The 22951-nt window shown below is 40.1% G+C and overlaps 1 protein-coding gene across 8 annotated transcripts in view; it reads left to right on the plus strand.

The window, feature by feature from the left end:
- ST7 (suppression of tumorigenicity 7) overlaps positions 1 to 20956 on the plus strand; it is a 318541-nt gene extending 297585 nt beyond the window's left edge. For 5 of the 8 annotated variants that reach the window (XM_058297256.2, XM_058297254.2, XM_071215247.1 and 2 more), the window contains 3 exons: positions 9826 to 9918; positions 11013 to 11152; positions 11916 to 12164. In XM_058297256.2, coding sequence (XP_058153239.1) covers positions 9826 to 9918; positions 11013 to 11152; positions 11916 to 12035 — 353 coding nt within the window. In that variant the 3' untranslated portion in view covers positions 12036 to 12164. Of the gene's footprint in view, positions 1 to 9825; positions 9919 to 11012; positions 11153 to 11915; positions 12165 to 20600 lie in introns of those variants that run through there. The other 3 variants (XM_058297257.2, XM_058297255.2, XM_004455335.4) reach the window with 1 other exon arrangement.
- Positions 20957 to 22951: the final 1995 nt, after the last annotated feature.

The following is a 22951-nucleotide window of genomic DNA, read 5'->3' on the forward strand; positions in this document are numbered from 1 at the left end:
CTGTAATTCCCTATTGGTGGTGGGCATTTTTATAGCGGTGCCATCTCTACAGCTCAAAATGGCAAGTAAAATGGAGTATTTGAATCTAGGACTGTTCTGGCAGAGAAATACTCTGCCACCCTGAAAATCCTCCTTAAAGATGGCAACAGCCCCTTGACATTATAGCACTCAGACATGGGATTAGGCCTCAAGCTCTGATTCACACATCTTGATGACCTTTCTGAGGGTATTGGCTAAAGAGCCACAATTATCTTCCTCTAGATCTAGGTTGGACATATACAAAGGAGCAGCAGTTATGTTTCAAAACAAGAATGGTGGCCATGGCACCCTAGTGTTTGGTGGCAGGTTTAGCATTTGTTTGTGAATGGATAAATGCCTGTTAGATAAATGGAGGGATAAATAAATCTGAGTACATGCTGGCTATAGAAGGCATCATTCTTGGCTATGTCAGCAGAAGGGGCTCTAATGGCAGGTTAGACATGCTCTCTCTCCTGGAGAAACATGTCATCTCGTTGGGAGAAATAGCCAGCAACATGTGGTAAATGCCCAGCAGTTTTTTCAGAAGGGAGTGTCTATAGGTGGATCAGTAATCATGGTTAACCTTATAGGTCAGATGCGATTTGCACCAGGAATTGAAAATCTAAAACTGTATTATAAGCAAAGGATACTGTGTGAAGAAATGCTAAGTAGTGAGAATGTTTAGAAGAATGTAAATTAAGAAAAAAGGCCCAAGACTGCAGATAATTGGATAACATGTGCCTTGAGACTCTATCATTAATTTCAGCAAAACAAGTATAACATGTAGCATGATTTTTTTTCATCTCAAAAAATATTTTTTTTGTGTGTGGGGGGGGGAGCAAAACAATCAATATTAGAGATTTCTAATAACTTTTCCCTAGTTTAGCCCTACTCTAATCAGCCTACAAACAAATGTCTTTTCAATTCCCTTTACTATTTATCTTTGCTGCTTCCATTTTCATTTTGATAACCTTCTGCTCCTCCCTTTTCCTGCCCTTCCGTAGCCCAGCAGAAATCTAAGTTGGTGCAGGAAAGGGTGGGGGAGTGCACACAAAATAGGATAGGATAAAGGTAAATTGATAGAGATGGGACTCAAAGTTGGTTGAGAGTTTTTCACCTAGTTGTGAAAAATACTTCTTTAAAGAATTATGGTTCTGCTTATTTAATTTACTATTTATAACTTGAGGAATATTGATTTCATTGATGTTTTCACTCCCACCTTTACAAGTGTAAATGATATACTACAGGTATGCTGATCAGTTTTGGCAACTGTATCTGGGTATGTTAAAACAAAGTATATTTTACTCAGGGTGTGTGTGGACATGTGATGCCACTCTGGCTTGGGCTTATTATTGTAAGTAGGGTGTTCTACTGGGAAGAGACCAAGGAATTTTTATTTAAGCATGAGAAAGAAATAGAAAAGGCCCAGCTAGATTGAACAGGAGAGACTTCACTTAGTGTTAGTTATATAAAATATTAAATGGGCAAATTGGCTTACAAAGTAAGAATATATGTATTTTATATATATATATATATATACACACACACACACACTCTATATATATGTATATATATATATATATATACTGAAAACATTGTATAAGATAATCAGTTAGGTCCGATCAATCCAAATTACTAGTCCTTTAGAAAGGACCAAGAAATAGTGGCTGGGGGTGGGGTAGAATTTAGAGAAAGTGTATTAGAAATGGCATAAGCATAACAAAATAAATATCCTATTAGGAATAACTGGAAATTCTGTGTGTAAATGAGTTACCTGTATTATCAGATAACAGTGGTCAATGTTCGGGATCAACTGGGAAAGAGTGCAATTGAGAGAAATGCGAAGTGAAATGGAGAGCTACAAAATCAAGCAGGGTAATAATATTGGGGTAATTTATGCCAAATTAGATCGGTAGAATGCTTCGTTAGGATAAAAAGAGGAGATGAATTTTTAGACATAAAACAGTACATCAGGGCAGTCAGGGACCTATAGAAAAGGGAAATTATGCATTTGATCCTTACATATACAAATAAGTAGGAACCACCATGGGGAAATGATTTTGAAAGTCAGGTAACTATGAATCCAGCAAATTAAAATTCTGCATCCTAGTGGGAGAGGAAAAGACCCACAAAATCAATTACATGGCTATTCAATTTATAGAAAAGAAAGCCATGACAATCAATTTTGCAACAAAGAACCATGAGAGGTCTTCCTATATACTGAATGCCTTGGAGAATACTAAGAACCTTGAAGAGTATTAATATAACTTAGTAATTTAAAGAGGGTTGGCAATGACATAATTTCATTTACTCCTCCTAATAATGTTCTGAATTAGGCAGGACAGAGATGGTATCGCAAATTTTCAAGAGAGGAAACAGGTTTATTGAGATTAGTAATTTGTTAAAGGTCATGTAGCTGCTGTTGGTAGTGCCAGGATATAAACCCAAGTCCACTTTTTTTTCCCCACTGCTTTTTTCTATAATAGCAGCTGGCTAGGCCCCTCCTGAGTAGATTAAGGATAAGAGGATCATTCACCTCTGAAACTTTTGCTCAGAAGCCCACATTCAAATTTGCATTATTATTAGCACACTAGGATATACTTATTAACCTGATCCCTTTCTCTAGTGTTTTAGAGAATATATCATTCTGTATAAAATTGAATTTTGAACATTTTAAATACAGAAAGAACCTGATTGTATGAAAAAGAAAATAAATTCTCTGTATGCACAGAGAGACTGAAAATAAATATACCTATTGTTTTAAGTGGTTTTTACCCAGTTATGGAATTTGAGTAATTTCTTTATTTCTTTCATATTTTTATTTTTCAAATGTTCTTCAACAAGCATCTATCTTTTTTACAACAATCATAAATATGTATATATGTGTATACATATATATTTATATGTATATATGTATATGTACATATATATTCATATGTATATATTTAGAAAATAATCTTTAAAAAGTTATTGCAAATGAAACTCTGATAAACTTTGGTCCTTTTAAAAAACAAAGCAGTAAATCTGTCACAGAATTTAGAAGAAAGAATTACCACTCCAATCCCAGACAGTTTTGTGCAGTTGTTTGAAATCACTTCTAGATTTGGGTCCATTACTCTAAGCTAAATTACATGGAGGCATCAGAACCCTGGATTTTAAATGAGAAGACTTGGGTTAGAATTCTGATTCAGCCACTTACAGTAGTACTTAATTAACTAATTTTTGAAAACCTTGAACTGCTGATGATCTTGAATTCTATACCCCTGCCCCAGGTTCGCAGACTTTGGAGCAGTAGTTGCTGACTTAAGTGAGCAGCTTCCTCTCAGGAGGTCAACTTGGCTGTTTCTGAGTGGGGAGACTGCACTTCCTCCAGTGTACCACTTGGTGGTGCCTTTTGACATTGCCACCCTCTTGTTCAGATTTTTTTCATTTGAATCATTCTTTTTTCATTCTGAAATATAAGGCCACTCCCCAATCGTCTTCCACCCTTCCTTTTCTTTATCAGGAAGATAATGCAGCGAAGAAGACAATGGTCCTAATTTCATGGTTTCCATGTTAAAAATGATTATTCGTTTAGTCAATTTATATGTGAGAAATAGGTAGATATAGGTGTAGGTGTAGGTATAGATATAGATATCTTCAGTGTTGATTGAGGGAGAGGGAGTGGAGGTATATTTTGTTACGCTTTATAATGAATTTATTATGTTGGAGCATTAGTCTAGTCATCCTGTGGAATTAAGTGAGTTTCTCCCCAATCAGCCTGAGAAAAAACTCACATTTTTTACAAAACCTTTAAGTCTAGCTGATGCGTGGAAGAGATTGGGTTTGAGACATATGGTGGTTTAAAAAAAAAAAAAAACAACTGAGTCCTCAACCACAAATATATCAGCATTTCAAAGGTTTCCAAATGTTTGATTCATCACTGTCCAGCCCCTGAAATTACACAATATGTTCCTCAAAGTCAAGATAATCAAGAAAGGGGGCAAGTTTTATTTTACAAGATTTTTATAATATGTTTTTTGTTCTGTTGCTTAGTTCATTACACAGCTGTCACCTTATCCAAATTATACTCATTTTAAACACTAGGTTCTGGTTATCCTCACATGTATATCTTTGCAAGTATGAATTGAATATAAAAAACATATATGAATGAGGGATCCCATTTAAACTGGGTCTTATTTACAATTGTATTGCAACCTTTTGGAGTCTTATTTAACATGGCACATGAGTATTATATACTGATGTGGTCTTCTCTACCTCCTACCTTGATATTTTCAAGACTCTGTTTTGGCTATATTTATTTTATAAAACAAGGTTATCTGCTGACTGCAGCTATAAACTTTAAGATTTAATTTTCTAGTTTAATTTTGTAGTTCTGTATATGAGAATACTAGTATGACATGGGGTTAATCATTTAGCCTTTCTTTGTTTCCAGTTTTTCCATTTGACCAAGTAAAAGTCTTTATTTTCCTTTTGTAAATTTTTCCCCAAAGAATTCATTAAATAATGTATAAGATTTGAAGGTGGTGTTTTCCAGGGGAGCTAGAGCAGAGTATTTCCTTTGAAAAGGGAAAATAGCCCATTGTTGAAGCATAGGATGAGATTCCGATTCTAATTTATTCTCTTTGAACTTAAAGGCAAATGCAACTCACTGTAAGATGTGGTCCTTAGGGCATTTCCTCTAACCAAACCTTTCCTCCAAAGGCTGGCACTTTTTGGACTACTGAACAGAGATTTTTTTTTTCCTTCTATAAATCCAAGGCATAATTTTGTAACTTGGAAAAACAATTATTGGCTAAAGTCCCTGTTCATAGCTAATTTATCCTAATACCCAGTTTCCAGATATTGAATGATGCTCCTCTTCCTATCCCCCCACCCTGCATCTGCTGTTCATAGAGACAGGTTTTTCCTTCTCTTTATTCGGCCTTGGGAAAATTCTGTCACTTCCTGACTGTTCATTAATTCATTCATTTGTTCAACAAATACTTACTGAGTCTCTTTTGTGCCAGCGTTGTATTGAGATACCAAGAGGAATAAGACATTGGAGTGCTTTGGGAGGAGTGCTTGTGTGTGTGTGTGTGTGTATGAATATATGTGCGGATGTATGTATAGAGTATATACAGATAGTACCATGATGGAAGTAGGAATAGTGTGGAGAGTCACTATCAACTTAGTGAATCTGCTTCAGAGCTCTAGAACTTCTCTTCAGAACTGGAATGGAACATCATTTAATCCAAGCATGGGAAAGCGATTTTCCCAAGGCAGCCTAACTAAAAGGTGGAAGACTGTGGATCAGAACCCAGGCATTTGGCTCTTCAGCCAATTTTCTTTATGGCTTCACCCACATGCTTCAGGAAAGATAGATGGTCTTTGTAGCAGGTTACCTAAACAGCAGTCAAGTGAACATAAAATTTGCATTTTGATGGTAATTTTCTCTCTAAATTTTGCACATTTGATTGTTTACAAACAAGCAGCATTTTTATTTATAACTTAGAGAATGACCTGATAAAGTAAGAACTTAAGGTTTAGTAGAAAAGGAAGGCAAAAAGAAAACTAACCTTTAATGAGCAGCTAAGCACTGTGTTTAAGCACCTTGACCTCTGCAGTTGCACTTAGTTCCTTGAACAACCTTGCAAAGTACATGGTATTCTCATTTTTTACAGAAGAGACTGGGATATATTAAATGACCCACCCATAGTCTTATAGTTGTTAATCTAGTCAGCTCCTACTCATCCTTCAGATGTCACCTTCACTGTTTCACTGTTAGATACACACAGTGCCCCAAATCTCTCTTTTATGGCACTTATCACAGTGGAAGTTTTATATTATTTTCATGATCATTGGGTCATCTGTTTCCCACACCAGGCAGTGAGCACCATGGGTACAGGGACATGTAGCCTTTGTATCCTTGATGCACAAGGAAGGTACTCACCTTTTAATGAGTGACTGACTATAAGAAGCAGAGCTTAGATTCAAACTTGGTTTCTCTGTGATTACAAAGAATCTATGTATAAAGTTCTCTGAGAATTTCTTTGAAAAGGCAACATGGACTAACAAAAATATTAAAAAATCACTGGTTATCTCTGTTGATATAGTGGGTAAAATGAAAGATTATTAGAGAGTCATTGGGAAAATTGGGAATTAGCTTATTCATGTATCCATCCTTCTGTGCATTCTAGGTGTGGAGCCAAGAAAATATCTGGTCAGGCATAGAAGAAAGCAATGTATTGTCTCAGATTTTATTGTAAAGGGCCTGATGAATTCATTAACTAATTCCCAGTTATATTTTGACCCAAAGACACCACAAAAATCAGGGCAGGAAAGGCACACTAAGGAAAATACAGAAATATCATACACATACCACATATATTAACTCTGAGTAGCCCAGCTTTTGTTTTGTTTTGATTTATTTTTTTTTTTTTAATGATTTATTTTTTATTTATTTGTCTCCCTTCCCCACCCCCCACCCCCTAGTTGTATGCTCTCTGTGTCCATTCACTGTGTGCTCTTCCGTGACCGCTTCTATCCTTATCAGCGGCACCGGGAATCTGTATTTCTTTTTGTTGTGTCATCTTTTTTTTTTTTTTAAGATTTATTTAATCCCCCCCCCCTCCCCCGTTGTCTGTTCTCTGTGTCTATTTGCTGCGTCTTGTTTCTTTGTCCGCTTCTGTTGTCGTCAGCAGCAGGGGAAGTGTGGGCGGCGCCATTCCTGGGCAGGCTGCACTTTTTTTCGCGCGGGTGCACTCCTTGCGCGTGGGGCTCCCCTACGTGAGGGACACCCCTTTGTGGCGCGGCACTCCTTTCGCGCATCAGCACTGCGCATGGGCCAGCTCCACATGGGTCAAGGAGGCCTGGGGTTTGAACCGCGGACCTCCCATGTCGTAGACGGACGCCCTAACCACTGGGCCAAGTCTGTTTCCCTGTTGTGTCATCTTGTTGTGTCAGCTCTCCGTGTGTGCAGTGCCATTCTTGGGCAGGCTGCACTTTCTTTCGCGCTGGGCGGCTGTCCTTACGGGGCACACTCCTTGTGCGTGGGGCTCCCCTATGCAGGGGACACCCCTGCATGGCACAGCACTTCTTGCGCGCATCAGCACTGCTCATGGGCCAGCTCCACACGAGTCAAGGAGGCCCGGGATTTGAACCGCAGACCTACCATGCAGTAGGCGGACACCCTATCCATTGGGCCAAGAACCAAATATATATATTTTTTTCTTTCCTCTAAAGTGTGTGTCCTGTCAAAGATTTTTAGCAGTTCTGTAGTCATTCATCAGATTTGTTCAGATGACTTTTTTCCCTTCTAATTTGCACTTCCAAATCAGTATTTTATTAATATTTGCACTTGCAAAATTTCCAGATGTTCAGCTAATGAAAAGGACCAGAAGCTGGCAAGGTTGTGCAATGCTTCTACCCCACCTCTCTCCAGACCTCCACTGCTTATCTCACACTTTGCTGGACCCTGCACAATAGAGTGGGTAAAGGATAGTATTGCAACCAGAAATTTTATTTTTCTTGTTGTTTAGGGGAGCCCAAAACCTTAATATTGTTTTATGAACTCAGTGTAAATGACAACTGATGTGAGAAAGAGGGAGATTTTAAGAGCACTGTAAGCATCTTTACAATCATGGGGTGGCAGAAGGGAGGACAGTGCAGGATGTACATGTATAACCCTCCCCAAACACCAGAACATATTAGAAGAAGAAAAAGACTCACTTGATACACAAAATTCTGTATACCTGCCAAAAACTGGAGTAAAAAAACTTCTGGCATCTGACTGAAAAGACACCAGCACACCATTAGATTTCCATGGTTGAACACACTCAAGATTTTGCACTCCTATATTTCATTTTAAAAATTGTTCCCTGAAGTGCAAACTCACTTCAATTTTGAGTAAAATTTAGCATTCAAATTTATAGCCACTTTGAAAACTGAAGGTTTATTTATATCATACAAACCTGAACAGATTCTTAATTACAGCAGCCATGTTGCACACAGAGAATCTGGATTTCAAACTAACTTCCACATAGGTTTTTCCACATTTTTTAGATTTTTTCTTAGCAGTCATCATTTATAGTATTAAGTGGTATTAATGTCTTGCCAGATTGTGGTTTAAATGTAAATTTAATGCTTCCCAGAATAGATTTTAGTGTATCCTATTAAAGTGCTAAAAGGTTTTTTTTTTGTTTTGGTTGGTTTTGTTTTTTTTTTAACCTCTCCCCCCACCCCACCCCCCACTCCCTCTTTAGAGTCTAGTTCTATTGAGAAAAAGTTTGGTTCCTTCAAATGATCTTTATGTGTTAATAACCTGTGAAAAGGGCTTTTCTCTTGCTCATGTTAGTGGGCAAAAGTCAGCTTTGTTTGCATGAAAGAAAAAAGTCTGAACTAGGGTAAGCCTTTCTTTTTGAAAAGAGTTAGTCTGGGTGTTTTTAATGTTTTAATCTCTGTTTAAGAGGTTTCTGTTACGAGGGGAAAATTGATAACATTTTTACCTCAGCAAACTGCCAGCAAACTGGCTCTGCTCTAATCCTGCATTTATAGTGATTTATATTCTCCGTGGCAATGTGCTGTAACCTCAGAGTGATACCACTGTGGTGTAGATTGACTGCATTCCAAATGCTGGAATCACATACATAATGTTTTTACTTTTAAATAATATTCAGACACCAGAATAAATACCATATGTGCACTGATGCTGGTTACAATGGAACCTTGTCATTTCTTGTGAGGGAGAACATTCTTTGTTTCTGATTCCTGTTTGAAATAAGTATGCAAAAGATAAATATGTACATAGACAACATTTGAGAAAGCTTAGGTAATTAATTACACAGCTTAGGATATAGATAGATTCCTTTAAATATAGTATTTAAAACTGAAAATATTGCTCTGTGTTGGCATCATCCCTCATGGACACACATGAGGGCAAGGATTGTTAGCTGACATTCCCAGAGTAGGGTGGTAGCTTTTATATTTTATATCTGTTGCATGCCTTAGTTAAAGGACATCTGTTGAAGAAAAATTACCTCCCTGAACACTGTTCATTGGAACAGTGAGACTAACATGCTGATGACATTGTAGCAGGGAGAGTAACACATGGGAAAGGATAGATTGATTGGAAAACCATAATTCAATTGTGAGTCCAAATGTTATCTGAAGCCACAAAAGCAGAATTTAGGTGGCCTGACATCACTGAAATATAAATAATCTCTCCAGATTCACTGTTTTCTACATGATACTGAAGATTGAAAAGTTTCATAAAGTTTAGAAATACCTCCCAACTCCTGCATTTTTAGATGTTTGTTTTTATCCATCTTGGTTGGAATTTGAATCTACTTAGGCATATTTTTTAAATACACATAGTAGAATGCCTTTCACATTTGTACATCTGTAACAAGTTCCAACAAGTCAATCTACAATTGTTACTGGGAAAAGCATTTCAATTCAGGTTTGCCTTATTATTACCATCACTTGAGTTATTGCATTAGTGTTTATAACGTTTTTATAATATTTTGTTGATGATGAAACCCTGGCATTGGTATTGATGGCTTTCCTACCCCACTGCACCCCTGCCTCACCCAGTTTTGTGAGGTTTGCCCAGAATATATAGTGTGAGATTAATGTGTGCATAATACATCATCATGTTATCTCTGACAGTTTATCTGGCACACGACTCGGAGTTTGGGTAGGTCTTGCCTCCTTTTTTGGAGTTGTTTATAGAAGTGTTCTCTGTTATAAAAATACTCAAAAGTTCCTTTTAAATTGGGAAGTTATGAGACAAATATTGAGCCACTAAAATATTGTGTATCTTTTCAGCTTTTCGGATGATCCCTTATCCCTTGGAAAAGGGACACCTATTTTATCCTTACCCAATCTGCACAGAAACAGCAGATAGAGAGCTGCTTCCATGTAAGTTTCAACTCTGTATCTCTCTCTCCAGCCAATGAGGTTGGTGTAACTAAAGGTGGGGATGGAAGAGAGGGGAGAATGATTAATGTTTATGTTCCTTGTCTTTTATTACCCTTCTCCCATACCCTGCTCTTTTGATAGCATATGCATTAAAGTGAATTACGTGAGTGGGTTTGACTTTCTGTTTCTCCAAGCTTATCAAAGGGAAAGACCTTGATGGACTGATATTTAGATGTATAGGTATCATGTGATTGGCTCGAGCACAGAGACTGCTAGTTTGGGCTTACATATTCAGATGAGACACTGGACTGGTCCACTGTGGAGGGTTCTGCCTGAGCTCTTCTCTTGGTCAGTTGTGGTCTGCCCAGACTGGAGTTTGAAAAGGAAGCACTGGCTTCAGAGGAAGCTGCAGATGAGTCGTGCATGGGTGCAAGGGCAGCCCCAGGACTCTGGCATCATTGCCAGCCAAGGATTTGTGGGGCAGGGTGTGTGCACTCTCCCTACTGAGCATTTTGTGGGTCACACACCAGGAGTTGGTTTAACATGTACAGAGGACACATGGAACCTCAGCACTGTATAAAAACCTGGAAAAGGAAAACTTTGTCCTTGAGGACAAACTAGCCACTAGTCTAGTGGCTCATACCGCATGTGGGAAATATTATAACATTGTTTTGACTCTTCAGGCTAAATAGTTATTATCAAATTATCCTGTGATAAGGATCACATCCAGGCTCTTCCTCTCTCCTACCACCCTTCCCTTTTAACAACTTCATTTATATCAGTATCTTATAGTTACAACACACAAACATGGGTTTTATAATTTGAATAAAGTTTCGTTTTATTTGTATTTATCCCTGCCCGTGAATGTCTAACTCTATCATACCTCTAGATAGAGTGCTGAAGATTAAACAGCAACATGGGAGAAGGCCAAAGGCTGGGTCAGAAGATTAGTATGGTTCATTCAGGTGCCCTACCTTTTTAAAATTTCCAGCATGCCTCAGCCAAAGCTTTAAAAAAGTCAGTCCCACCATAGGAATTGCCTTAGAATGCATTTTACTCCAGCCCTAATATTTCCCTTTTGGTCTTCTCCACAGCTTTCCATGAAGTCTCAGTTTACCCCAAGAAGGAGCTTCCCTTCTTTATTCTCTTTACTGCTGGATTATGTTCCTTCACAGCCATGCTGGCCCTCCTGACACATCAGTTCCCGGAACTTATGGGGGTCTTTGCAAAAGCTGTGAGTATTTGCGTGGAAAGAAGCCTCAGGAAAGGGACAGAAAAAGTCAAAAGATGTAGTGTGAGAGAAAATGGGGGTTGTCATTTACAAATGGCTATGAGCCTGTATTGACCATTTGCTTACTGTTTAATTTTCATTAGCATCACTGGAATCAGAGAGTTGAAGGTCAAATGAAAAAAGTACAAGTTGTTTGTTCGACACATGCCTTGCCACACTCCACAAAAAATATTTTCAGCAGTTTCCAAAAAATGCACAAGACCTAAAATGATAAAATAAGTAATTGAGAGAATTCTAGCAAATGAAAGATATATGATGTTATTTCTTATCTTTGGATATTATGGGTCTTACCTTTAAGAAGGGTGAGATTTACATTTTCAAATATGATTAAATAAACCATTTTTAATGGCTACAAACCCTTGGCTTGCTTGGGGAATGCATTGAGGGGGTGTGACGGGCTTATACTATTAAGAAGTAGACTATCATAACATATAGAAATCCACTAAAGGTTGTACAGAGTCGCTTTAATAAAAAAAACCATCTGTATCGATAGGCAAGAACTATTGTTACCTTCTTGGAAACTGATCATTTAAAACTACTTATGCATTGAAGATAAATGTATGATTTTGCTACACATGAGTTTCAAGCATAGGGAACAAGGAAAAGAGTATCAGTTGTTTCCTGGGGACTCCATTCAGATTTCAAGGCAAGTGGAGTCAGAAAGGATGATTTCTAACTTGGTTGGGTTGATTTAATCCCTTTCCAGATGATTGACATTTTCTGCTCGGCAGAGTTCAGGGACTGGAATTGCAAGAGTATTTTCATACGTGTTGAAGATGAACTGGAAATCCCACCGGCACCTCAATCTCAACATTTCCAAAACTGAACTCATCACTCTTCTTCCCCCACCACCACAACTTCTCCTCCTGTATTCCTGACCTCCACCAGTGGCACTGCCCATCCACCGAGTTACTCAAGGGAGAAACTCAGCAGCTTTCCCAAACACTTCCTCTCTCGTGCCCCACATCTGATCTGTGGTAGCCTTCACAGTCTGTCAGTTCTAACCTCCTAAGCATCTAGGCATTCAGTAAATGTGATTCATCTCCTTTCTTTTCCCATGTCCTCTCTCTTAGTTTAGGGCCTTGTTACTTCTTGCCTGGACTCCTACAATAGTCTTAACTGGTCTCCTTGCTTTCAGTCTTATCCTCTGCAAGTCTTTCATACTGACACAAGAATGATCTTTCTCAATTGCAAATCTGAGCATGTCACTTCCCTGCTTGAATTTCTCCAATGGTTTTTCAACAACTTCAAAATAAAGTCCTGGTTCTTTAGCTTGACATACAAGGCCCTTTTTGCCCTTGCCCTTGCTTGTGTCTTCAGCCTCATCTCTCCCAACTCTTATACGGACACTACTCTTAGGCCATAGTGAATTACTTTCCATACCCGGATGATCTAGGGTCTTGCACACCTCAGTGCCTCTACACGTGCTCTTTGCCCTGTGTGGCATGCTTTTTACCAGCAGCCCCACTTGTCCACTTCACTAACATCACTTCATTCTTTTACACTCAGCTCTCTTTAAGTTTCTCCCAAGCTGAGTTAGGTGTCTCTCCTCTGATCCCACAGTATTCCATGAATACCTGTATTATCACATTTATTGTATTATAAGAAGTTGAAAACTTGTCTTTACCCCCTTTAGAATGTGAGCTCCTTGAGAGCAGGACTGTGTCTTCCCCAATTCTGTATCACCAAAGCTTTGCACAGTGCCTTCCATATAGTAAGTTTTCAATAAATGATTATTAAATAAATAAATGGTAGTGGTTTCTGCAGAAAGAATCAGTGTAAATATTAAACACAGCTTAGTATTTCTTCTTTTCTTTAATACTTATATGGACTTTGAGAGCTGCAAAGGGCCTTGAACCAATTGCCATCAACAATATCCCTGATGGAACTTATTTAGTCTCTTCTTGAATATTTTCAGGGATGGGGAGCTCACCTCTTTAACCTTGGTGCCCTCTCTGGATCACTCAGAATGAGCTCTGGATTATTCAGAGCTCTTCCTTATACTGATAAAATCTGCTTTCATTTAATTTTACGTATTTTTCCTATTCTACCTTCTGAATTTAGACAGAACAACTCTACTTCCTCTTGCAAATTCTTAAAACACCTAATACATTCATCGCCATTTCTAACCTCTAACTCACTCACTACCTTCTCTTTTCTCTAGGCAGAATTTAATACCTTAAATTTCCTTAAGTCTTCTGTGCATGACATGATTTCTAAGCCAAGTTACTTGCTTGGATGTTCTTTAATTTATGGGCCTACACTCTTCATTATTTTCTTCTATTCCTGACTCAACCTCTGAGTAAAGAAGTTGCTAAAACTCAGTGTAGATTAGAGTACAACTTAGCAAAATTGAAAATAAGAATATATTTACAATATTACACAATTACTCTTACTCCTAAAAACATTTTAAAGCATATTTGTAAAAGTCCATCACTGGTCCAGTATTCTTTATTAAACTGACTGATAGTAGGAATTTTGGATTGGAACAGAAGAGATTCTTTCTACTTGCGTGCATAACATATAGCTGCCCTGCCGCCAGAAATTCAGAATCTTGGGTTTTAGCACCCAGCAATCTGTATTTTCAAAAAGGAACCCCAGCAGATTCTGAAGAAGGAGGGGGGGGGTGGCCAGGACCCTGCTGTACTTCCTTCCAAGAACAGTGGTTTCGAGAGAGTTGAACGTTGAGCAGCCATTTTATAGGCATATGGTATGCCTGGAGCTGTCCAGACAATGGCTTTGACTCTTTTCTACAGATAAGTGATTTTATGCAGGCTGTAACTTTGGATCATCTAGGAGGCTTAGAAAAATACTGAGCCTGAGTACCACCCCACGCCTACCCACAGGGGCTAAGACTTGATTGGTCTAGGGTACAGCATGGGCATCTGAAATTTTAAATGCTCCCCAGTGACTCTAGTGTACAACCAGGTTGAAAACCACTTCACAGAATGAAATGACTTCATTTCAGACACCTAACTGCCTGAAACAAGTTTAGCAAGGGAGGGTTTGGGAGGTATAGGGATGGTAAAGAGAATGTGCCTGGAAGTTCTTTAGGGAAGGCTGTACAGCTGTCTCTCCAGAATACTGGAAAGGTGTAGTCACCACAGATATCTGACAAGGAGTCACTCTCCTGATTTAATGTTTCCAAAGCTTTAGTTTTGAGTCTAGGATCAAATGATTCATTAAATGAAAATTAAAAATGGGTTTAGGGGCTAAGGTGTGGTAGTTTGGTCAGCCTACTTATAATTTTAAAATGTAGCTTAGATGTTTGCTTTTAAACCTCAGTCTGGGGGATCACATTCATCTTGCCTTTCACTGAGGTTTAGCAGTTTCCAAAACGTCTGGAGAGACTTCGTGGGAAAGGAAGATGGATGGCCTGTATGAGACAAGCCCCATCTCTGTCCTCCTCCCCACCCTGCCCCCAGAGTCTTCGCCACATTTCCCCCCTTGTCACTTCATCAGGACCTTCAAGAAACCACCCCAACCTCCCAGCCCCCACGCCAGGCAGGTTATCGCAACTGCCCTGCAGGCTATGTGCAGCCATTTGCAGCTTGTGAAAATGATTTTCTGAGCCCTCCCCTGAGATAAAGTCCCTGGGATAATGACTTTTAGTAGATGCAGAGAGATTATACTGCCATCCCCCAGGCTATATGCAGCTTGGGAACTCTCCAGTGTGTTTACATGTTGATATGCCGCCAGTAGGGAAACCCACAGTGTGAGCAACTAAAAAATAGTAAAATGAGGCTTCAACAGACTTCCCTCCCTTGTACCCCCACCCCCCAATCTAATCTGCCTCAATGATTTTGGATGAACTCCTCCTAGAATGTTTGGTTACCCTAGATAAGGTTGCTCATATAAATAAGTTATCTTTCCAAACCCAGCCGGCACAGAATGTGGGAAGGTCAGCGTTCCGACCCTTTCTGCTTTCAAGGACTCTGTCTCTACTGCTCTAGTCTTGCCCCTTCCTTGAGATTGAGCCCCCCCCCCCCACTTCTGACTCTCTTCTTCACCTATAGGCCCTGGCCTCTTTGAAGTCTGGTATTGATTACAGTGAACTGTCAATTGTCTGATTGCCATAGGGCACCTGGAACTTCTTCAGATAAGCAGAGGCCTTTTGAATGTTAATGAAGCATGTGGCGAGCAATGACCTTATAAATAATGGTGTTTCAGCAAAAGAAGGCTCAGGGGACTGAGGTGTCACTCTCTCATATTATTTCAGTTGCTTTTTTCTCAGGAAAAGACATTAGTTGAATTATGGTGCATTTTAGCTTAAAATTTGATGATGTATCTCTGTCCTTTGGATAGAGGATTCTGGGCATTGAGATAGATGGGTTGTTTCAAGGTTGCCTGGTGTTACTCACTCAGACTTAACGTTTCAGACAATAAATTTCTCCCTAAGCCTATAAGTAAAACTGCTGTTTCTCTGTGCTTTGGTTGACTCTTTGGCCAAAAAGTATTGACTGATTTTAAATCATGCAAAGTAACACAGAAGAGCAACCCAAGCAAGGTATGTTCTTGCAAACTTTTAAAAAAAATATATCTCCTAATGAAAGCCAGCAACCTTTATCTGGTTACTAAATGAAAGGGCTTAGCAGCTTCAGATGCCTCACTGTGTTGTCTGCTGTTTCCTTCTGGGTGTGGGGTAGGAAGGAGGATATGGGGTGCTGCGAAGAAAGGTAGCTTAGTCAAAAGAAGCATATCACAATAAGGGTTCTGCAAGAAAATTAAGCCCTCTAGGAGAAGATTCAATGTACTCTTTTCTAAATTTTCCCAAGGATGGCAGATTCAGATATAAGGAAGAGAAGTAATTAATTGCATACATTGGAGGCATTTGAGGCTTAATTTAACTCTTGGGGAACCAGGTTGAGAAGGGCAGGTGCACTCTAGAGAAACAAGGACCACTGTGTCTTACTGTGCAATGTGGGAAGAGGAACAATTGCAGGCATCAAACAGGTTGAAGTACACTTGGTTTTTTTGTGATTTTTATTCAATTCAGGTCAGGTGCCCCAAATAAACAAACAGAAGCCTTTATTTTGAACAAACTTTATAACAATATTTCCATTCATTCTGCAGCCCAAGTTGAGGCTCTCTGATATTCCCACATTTTAGTGTATGAACTTGCTCAGAGTACAGACTTTGAGTGATGCCTCTCATCTAACTCCACTTCCCCTCTTGGTCACACCTCCAGCAGCTCTAAATCTGTTTTTGTTCAAGTATTTAGGATATGATAACTTCACCAGCAGTATCACTCCGTTTATTAAACCCCATCTTCCAACACCTGTCTGAATCTTTTGGTTTATCCAGACCACTTTAGTACTTAGCTCATCTTTATGGAGTTGAGTATTACAGGTAAATGCTGTGGGTTTTTTTTTTAAAGGACTTATTATTTATTTATTTTTCTCCCCTTCCCCATCCTCCCCAGTTGTCCCAGTTGTCTGTTCTCTGCATCCATTCGGTATGTGTTCTTCTGTGTCCCCTTGTGTTCTTGTCAGCAGCACTGGGAAACTGCATCTCTTTTTTGTTGCATCATCTTGCTCATGTTGCGTCAACTCTGTGTGTGTGGCGCCACTCCTGGGCAGGCTGGACTTTTTTCACACCATGTGACTTTCCTTACGGGGTGCACTCCTTGCACGTGGGGCTCCCCTATGGAGGACACCCCTGCATGGCACGGCACTTCTCGCGTGCATCAGCACTACATGTGGGCCAGCTCACCACAAGGGTCAGGGTTTGAACCCTGGACCTCCCATATGGTAGGCGGATGCTCTATCAGTTAAGCCAAATCCGCTTCCCAGTAGATGCTATGTTAAATGGAGTTTTTGGCCGTCACTGATACCCTGATATTTCTGTCTCAATCCTCCCCTCCATTCCCCCTCACACCCACATATATTTAATTACATCTTTTCGATTTTATAATTTTCCCATTTTGAATTAATGCAGTCACTCAACTTGCTCCATATTAGCCCCTCCCTGACGACCAGGATTCTACAAGCTCTTTCAGAGGCAGCTGGAGCAGTAACTATTCCGCCTAGGGCTCAGTGTCTCTACACTGCTCTCCAACAGCTTTCAGGGGTGGGACCCTGTTTCAGCTCTGAACTGAAAAGAATAGGCAGTCCATTCTAAAGGGTGAGCATCCTACATGAACAATCATCAAGTAACAGATCTTTGGTTTGTGCTCTCAACAAAGGATAATTCCAGAAGGTTATGAGAAATTGGCCATATATCTACAATCACTTGCAAAAAGAGAACCACCCCACCTTTCCCCAAGCACTAATAAGCTGCCTATTTCTTAACTGCAAATCCAGCTTGACCTTCCAGTCCCTTCCCAGCATTCCAGTCACTTCTTTTTTTTTTTTTTTTTTATTATTATTATTTTTTAATTACATTAAAAAAATTATATGAGGTCCCATTCAACCCCACCGCCCCCGCCCCCCACTCCCCCCACAGCAACACTCTCTCCCATCATCGTGATACATCCATTGCACCTGGTAAGTTCATCTCTGAACATCACTGCACCCCATAGTCAATGGTCCACATCATAGCCCAGACTCTCTCACGTTCCATCCAGTGGGCCCTGGGGGGATCTACAGTGTCCCGTAATTGTCCGTGAAGCACTATCCAGGACAACTCCACGTCCCGAAAACGCCTCCACATCTCATCTCTTCCTCCCGTTCCCCACACCCAGCAGCCCCCATGGCTACCGTTCCCACACCCATTCCACATTTTCTCTGTGGACATTGGATTGGTTGTGTCCATTGCACACCTATGTCAAGTGAGGGCTTAGATTCTACATGGGTACTGGATGCACTCTTCCCGCTTCTAGTTGTAGACACTCTAGGCTCCATGTTGTGGTGGTTGACCTTCTTCAACTCCATGTTAGCTGAGTGGAGTAAGTCCAATAAGTCAAAGTGTAGGAGCTGAAGTCTGTTGAGGCTCTGGGCCTGGGTGTCATATTATCAGTCCAGAGATTCAAATCCCCTACATATATCTTAAACCCAGCACCAACTACAATTCCAATAAAGTAGCATGCAAGTCTTGTGAAAAGATCCAGTCACTTCTGAACTCTGTCTCTATTTCTGCTAAGCTGAATTCTTTACTATTTTATGGTTCTATCAGTTGCTTTCCCATTTTTGTTCCTAGAGTACCCAACCTACTCATATTTTCTCTCCTTACCATCCTTACCCCGTATCTTTTGTGTGATATTCCAAACATTAATAATTTTATTTTAGTTGCCTTGTTTAAATTTTTTTCCCCAATTGTTTCATGTATCTCCTCCTTTTCTAAACCCTCTTGGTGCGCTGTTTGAGCTTTAGCCTGATTCCTAGCATGGTCTATCTGGTCCTGTTACTTTGCTGCATATATGTCTTAGTGGCTCCCTTCCCCACTGGACTTTGAGCTTTCGGACAGAGGGACTTTTGTCCTAGACTCCTTTTTATATTACCCAGCACTTAAGTGCCTCACTGAGTAAATATATTTAATTGATGCAAAAGAACCCAAGATGGAGAATAATTTCATATCTTTTTTTTTTTTTTTAAAAGATAAGGACTATAATTAGTAGGAAGATTTTGACAATATTCTTCCATAATCTGTAACAAATATCTCATGACAATGCAAGGTGTTGGTGGAGGGTTCATGTATGGGACCCCTGTATAACATTATTATGTTTGCTTTGTAAGTTCACAACTTTTACTATACACTTGTTTACATATGTTCATGCAAAAATGATATAAAGATAATAATAGGATGGGTGGGGGGAAATACTTTGATTAGTAGTAATATTTTGACAATGCTCTTTAATCATTAGTTAAAAATGTTAACAACAATGCAGGGTCTTCATGGTGGGGTAAGTTATGAGAGTCCTGTATGAAGCTATGTATGTTTGTTTTATAAGTTCACAACTATTACTATACACTTATTGTTTATGTAAAAAAAAAATGGATACTCTGACTTGGAAAGAGGATCATACCCATAAACTACTCAGTTGTGTAACCCACTTTTAGGGTACTAAGTGTAACTTAACTGCCGGCCAATGAACCTCACTGCAACAAAGAAAGGAAACAAATGTGAACCATGAAAAGGGAAAATGGAACAAAACAACTGACTAAACTTACTCAGCCATCTGACTAGAAATCATTGGTGGTGATCGGAGTGTTTTGATCAAGTCTTCTTATGCTATCTTGAGGAGCATTTTTGTGTTTTTTCCTACTGATCTCTTAAGACAATCCTTTTTAAAAAAAGGAGGAGAAGGAAAGATTCTGAAATCAAGTGAATTTGGGAAACTTGCCTACCACACCTTTAAAGGACCCAAATCCATAGAACATATGACCAGTAAAGGGACCTGTTTAACTCCATTAAATGCACTGCCTACTAAACCTGACTGACATCTGAACCAGGTTCCGCCTCTGTATATGTAGTCACATCTGCACTACTTTGCTGTAGGAAATTTTTGTCATTGCTGTGCCCGTGAACAAGGGATTAGGACAAAGAATGCCACAGTACAAGAACTAAGTGTTGAACCATAGCAAGATGATGCTTTGGTTATGAACACACAAAGGGGAAGGAAACTATCCAAACTCCCTCTCCCCCTATGTGGGTTAGGGTACCTCTTCTGCCAGATGTTGAATGGTTTGTGGAATGAGGCTAGTTCTTTACAAGAACATGGTCAGAATGTATGAAATGATGTTAAATGAGTCTCAGACTAAAGCACTTGGCTTCCTTAAAAGGCACAGCTAATGAGCATTATTCTCTACCTAGAAAGCAGGAAGGAGTTTAGTAACCAAACAAAAGAGTTTACAAAGGTCCACCTAGAACAGCACCTCTTCAACAAGGATGTGTCCTCATGGAAAAGCCACTTTGGCTGCCTTCCCCCAGGTTCGGATGAGCGCACTGCTAATCAGGCCAATCGGAAAAGAGTAAAGGCTGAGCAGGTGTTTGGAAAGACAAAGGACCCCAAAGCAGTGCATGCCCATCTAACAACCTTGACTTTATAAAAATTGCCTTTTCATTTAAAGTGAGTTCTTCACTCAGCTAGGAGAACAAGCGTTCTAAGCTGTCATCATTTTTGAACCCTTCTGCCCACGCTAGTCATCTGCATGCACAGCCAGCAGATCCTGCAGACTAGTTGGAAGACCTCAGAACTGTGGGCCAGCTGTCAGAGGAGAGAAGGGGGCTGTCAGCAGACACTTCCCTTTATCTAACAGAGCTGAGGGGCTGGAATGCAGGTTTGATAGTCAATCTTTGTTTCCTATAAACATAAATATGAAATTGTATGCCTTTTGAGATTTCAGTAATGCAGAGACTTAAGATGCAGAGCATGCAGATAGGTGGGAGAGGTCTGTATTATAGTCCTGAGGCGATCCTGGCTGACTTCTTTTTCTTTCTGATTTCTTTGCAGTTCCTCAGCACTTTGTTTGCTCCTTTAAACTTTGTCATGGAGAAAGTAGAAAGCATCCTCCCATCCAGTCTGTGGCACCAGCTAACGCGGATCTAAGGGAAGCGGGCCGGCCTCCCACTCACCTCACCCAGCAGGCTGCCACCATCTCCTCCGTGCCAACTCCTTGTGGACTGCAAGAAAGCATGACTTTGAAAAAGGGAAGCCATTCCAAGATTTAAAAATGCCCATGGACCGTCCGTTCCATATCAAAAGCTGTTTTTGTTGTACAAAATTCATTGATGTTCAGTTCTATTCTATTTTGCCTTCAGAAAAGAAAAACAAGTCTGAAATAAATTTTTGTGTATTGCAGCAAGAAATCATGTCTTCGTATAGCTTTCAACCCTAAAAGTCTTGGTGTTTCAAATAAACCTATGGTGTTTACACTTAATTTACTAGAGAACCAGACCCACCAGTGCTCTGTGCTGAATGCCATGCCGTGGTTTTCTTTGCTGATGGAACTGTCATCTCAGCAGGTACTTAGAGTCCTTACAGTTGGCCTGGAAAATGGAATCTGTCTGGCTCAAAAGTACCATCTTTTTCAGTCCCAAACTGAATGTCCTCATAGATCAAATACACACAAAAAGCTACCAGAATGAATGACAGGAGACAGAAATGAAATACAACATATGTGCCATAACAGGTTTTTCCCATCCAGAGACTACCCATTGAATAGTGTTTGACACTGTAGTTCCAGGAGTCTGTTCGTTTTTGCTGTTTGAAAATTTGCTGAGAAGAAAAGCTCTGATAAGCTACAGAGCCAATGTCTATTATAGAACCTGACCAACTTTAACAACATTGCCTTGTTTATTTCATAACTCCTTATAAGGGTTTTTTTCTTAATATCATGTTTACATTCTTGATGCTTGATTATGAGCATTCTTGGAGTATTTTAACGATCTGAACCAAAACGATCACTTGTCCTTGCCACCTTTAAAAGCCTCTATGATTTACACCTTTCTGAGCATCTGTCTTTACTTAAGCAAAAGAAAAAAATAACCTAGATTCCTCTATCTGGAGTGAGAAGAATCTCTTTAAAATCTCAATCCAGTGCTTGAAAAAAAAGGACCATCCCTTAGATAATTTGTTGCCCTTTTACTTAGACTCTTCCATCTTCCCCCACTGTGTTAAAAGGGGCAACACATGGGGAAAGCCCGAGCCCACTTCTTCCCTACTGGGCTTCCTGCTGGCTCCTGGTCCTGGCTCCTGATCTTCATCCAAGAGCAGAGTCCTGTGAGCAGGTAAGTTTAGGTGCACAAGGGCCTTTCATGCTTCAGGCAAACATTTCTTGTACCTACTTTGTGCCAAGCCCTAATGGAGTTATGCAACTCCCTTAGAGTATCAGCAGGGGGTTGAAACCCATCTGTGCAGCAGTAGAGCTGCTGTGGAGGCAGGGGCCATGTCTGCCTTGTTTGCCTCTTTACCCTTTCTTCCTCCAGCCGGACTCTTGGCATACTTTTGACAAAACAAGTGGTGTGCTGAATGAATTGATGCAATACTTTAAAGGTTCAAATAAACGTTTCATGTCCAGAGGAGAGAAATTGGTTCCAGCTGAGAAGGATCAGGAAAGTCTTAGAGTTGTGATTTTGAGCTGAAAGAAAAAGAATAATTATTCAATATATTTCTTTGACTTAATAGATGAGGAAACCACAGCCCGGAGAGATTTTGTTTTGCTCAAGCTGAGGCTCTAAACTGGCTTTGGGTGTGAGTTTGAGGACCAGTAGGCAATTGGATATATTGATTTGGAGCTCAGGTTGTCTCCTCTTGTGTCTGCCTCAAGTTGATTTCACAGTCCCTTTGGACCTCAGCCTTGAAGCTCGTATGTAACTGATCCTCAGGAAGAAACCCTTGGAATTGAACATCTCAATTGACCACAGTCAAAAGGCAAGCCTCAAGTTTGGGTGTTTGTCCAGGGAAGAAGCAGTAAGTGACAATCTTCCAGTGTGCAAGGAATTTTTATTTTTACTTTTTTAAGACCACCCCACTTAAGACCACTTTAAGACCACTGCTCCGAGCCCCGATCCCGTCAAGCCAGAAGGGAATTCCGTCTGTCTTGAGTGGGATGTGCTCCACCTCCCACAGTGGGTCAGGATTCCGAAGGCCCATGGCCTCTAGTCCTAGTCTTGCTTGCCTCTGACAGCATCGTCATCCAAGCCCACGGTGCCCCTGAAGCCTGGTGCTCTCTGCTTCCATGGCATACAACAGGCAACGGGACCTCACTCTCCCAGGGCCAGGCACCCCTGTGTATCTCACTGCCACCCCTTCTCAGGCCCAAGTGCTTCTCAGAGGCCCTCAGACCATCCCTGTATGCCTCT

This window comes from Dasypus novemcinctus, chromosome 5 (assembly GCF_030445035.2).
Source record: "Dasypus novemcinctus isolate mDasNov1 chromosome 5, mDasNov1.1.hap2, whole genome shotgun sequence".
Taxonomy (NCBI): domain Eukaryota; kingdom Metazoa; phylum Chordata; class Mammalia; order Cingulata; family Dasypodidae; genus Dasypus; species Dasypus novemcinctus.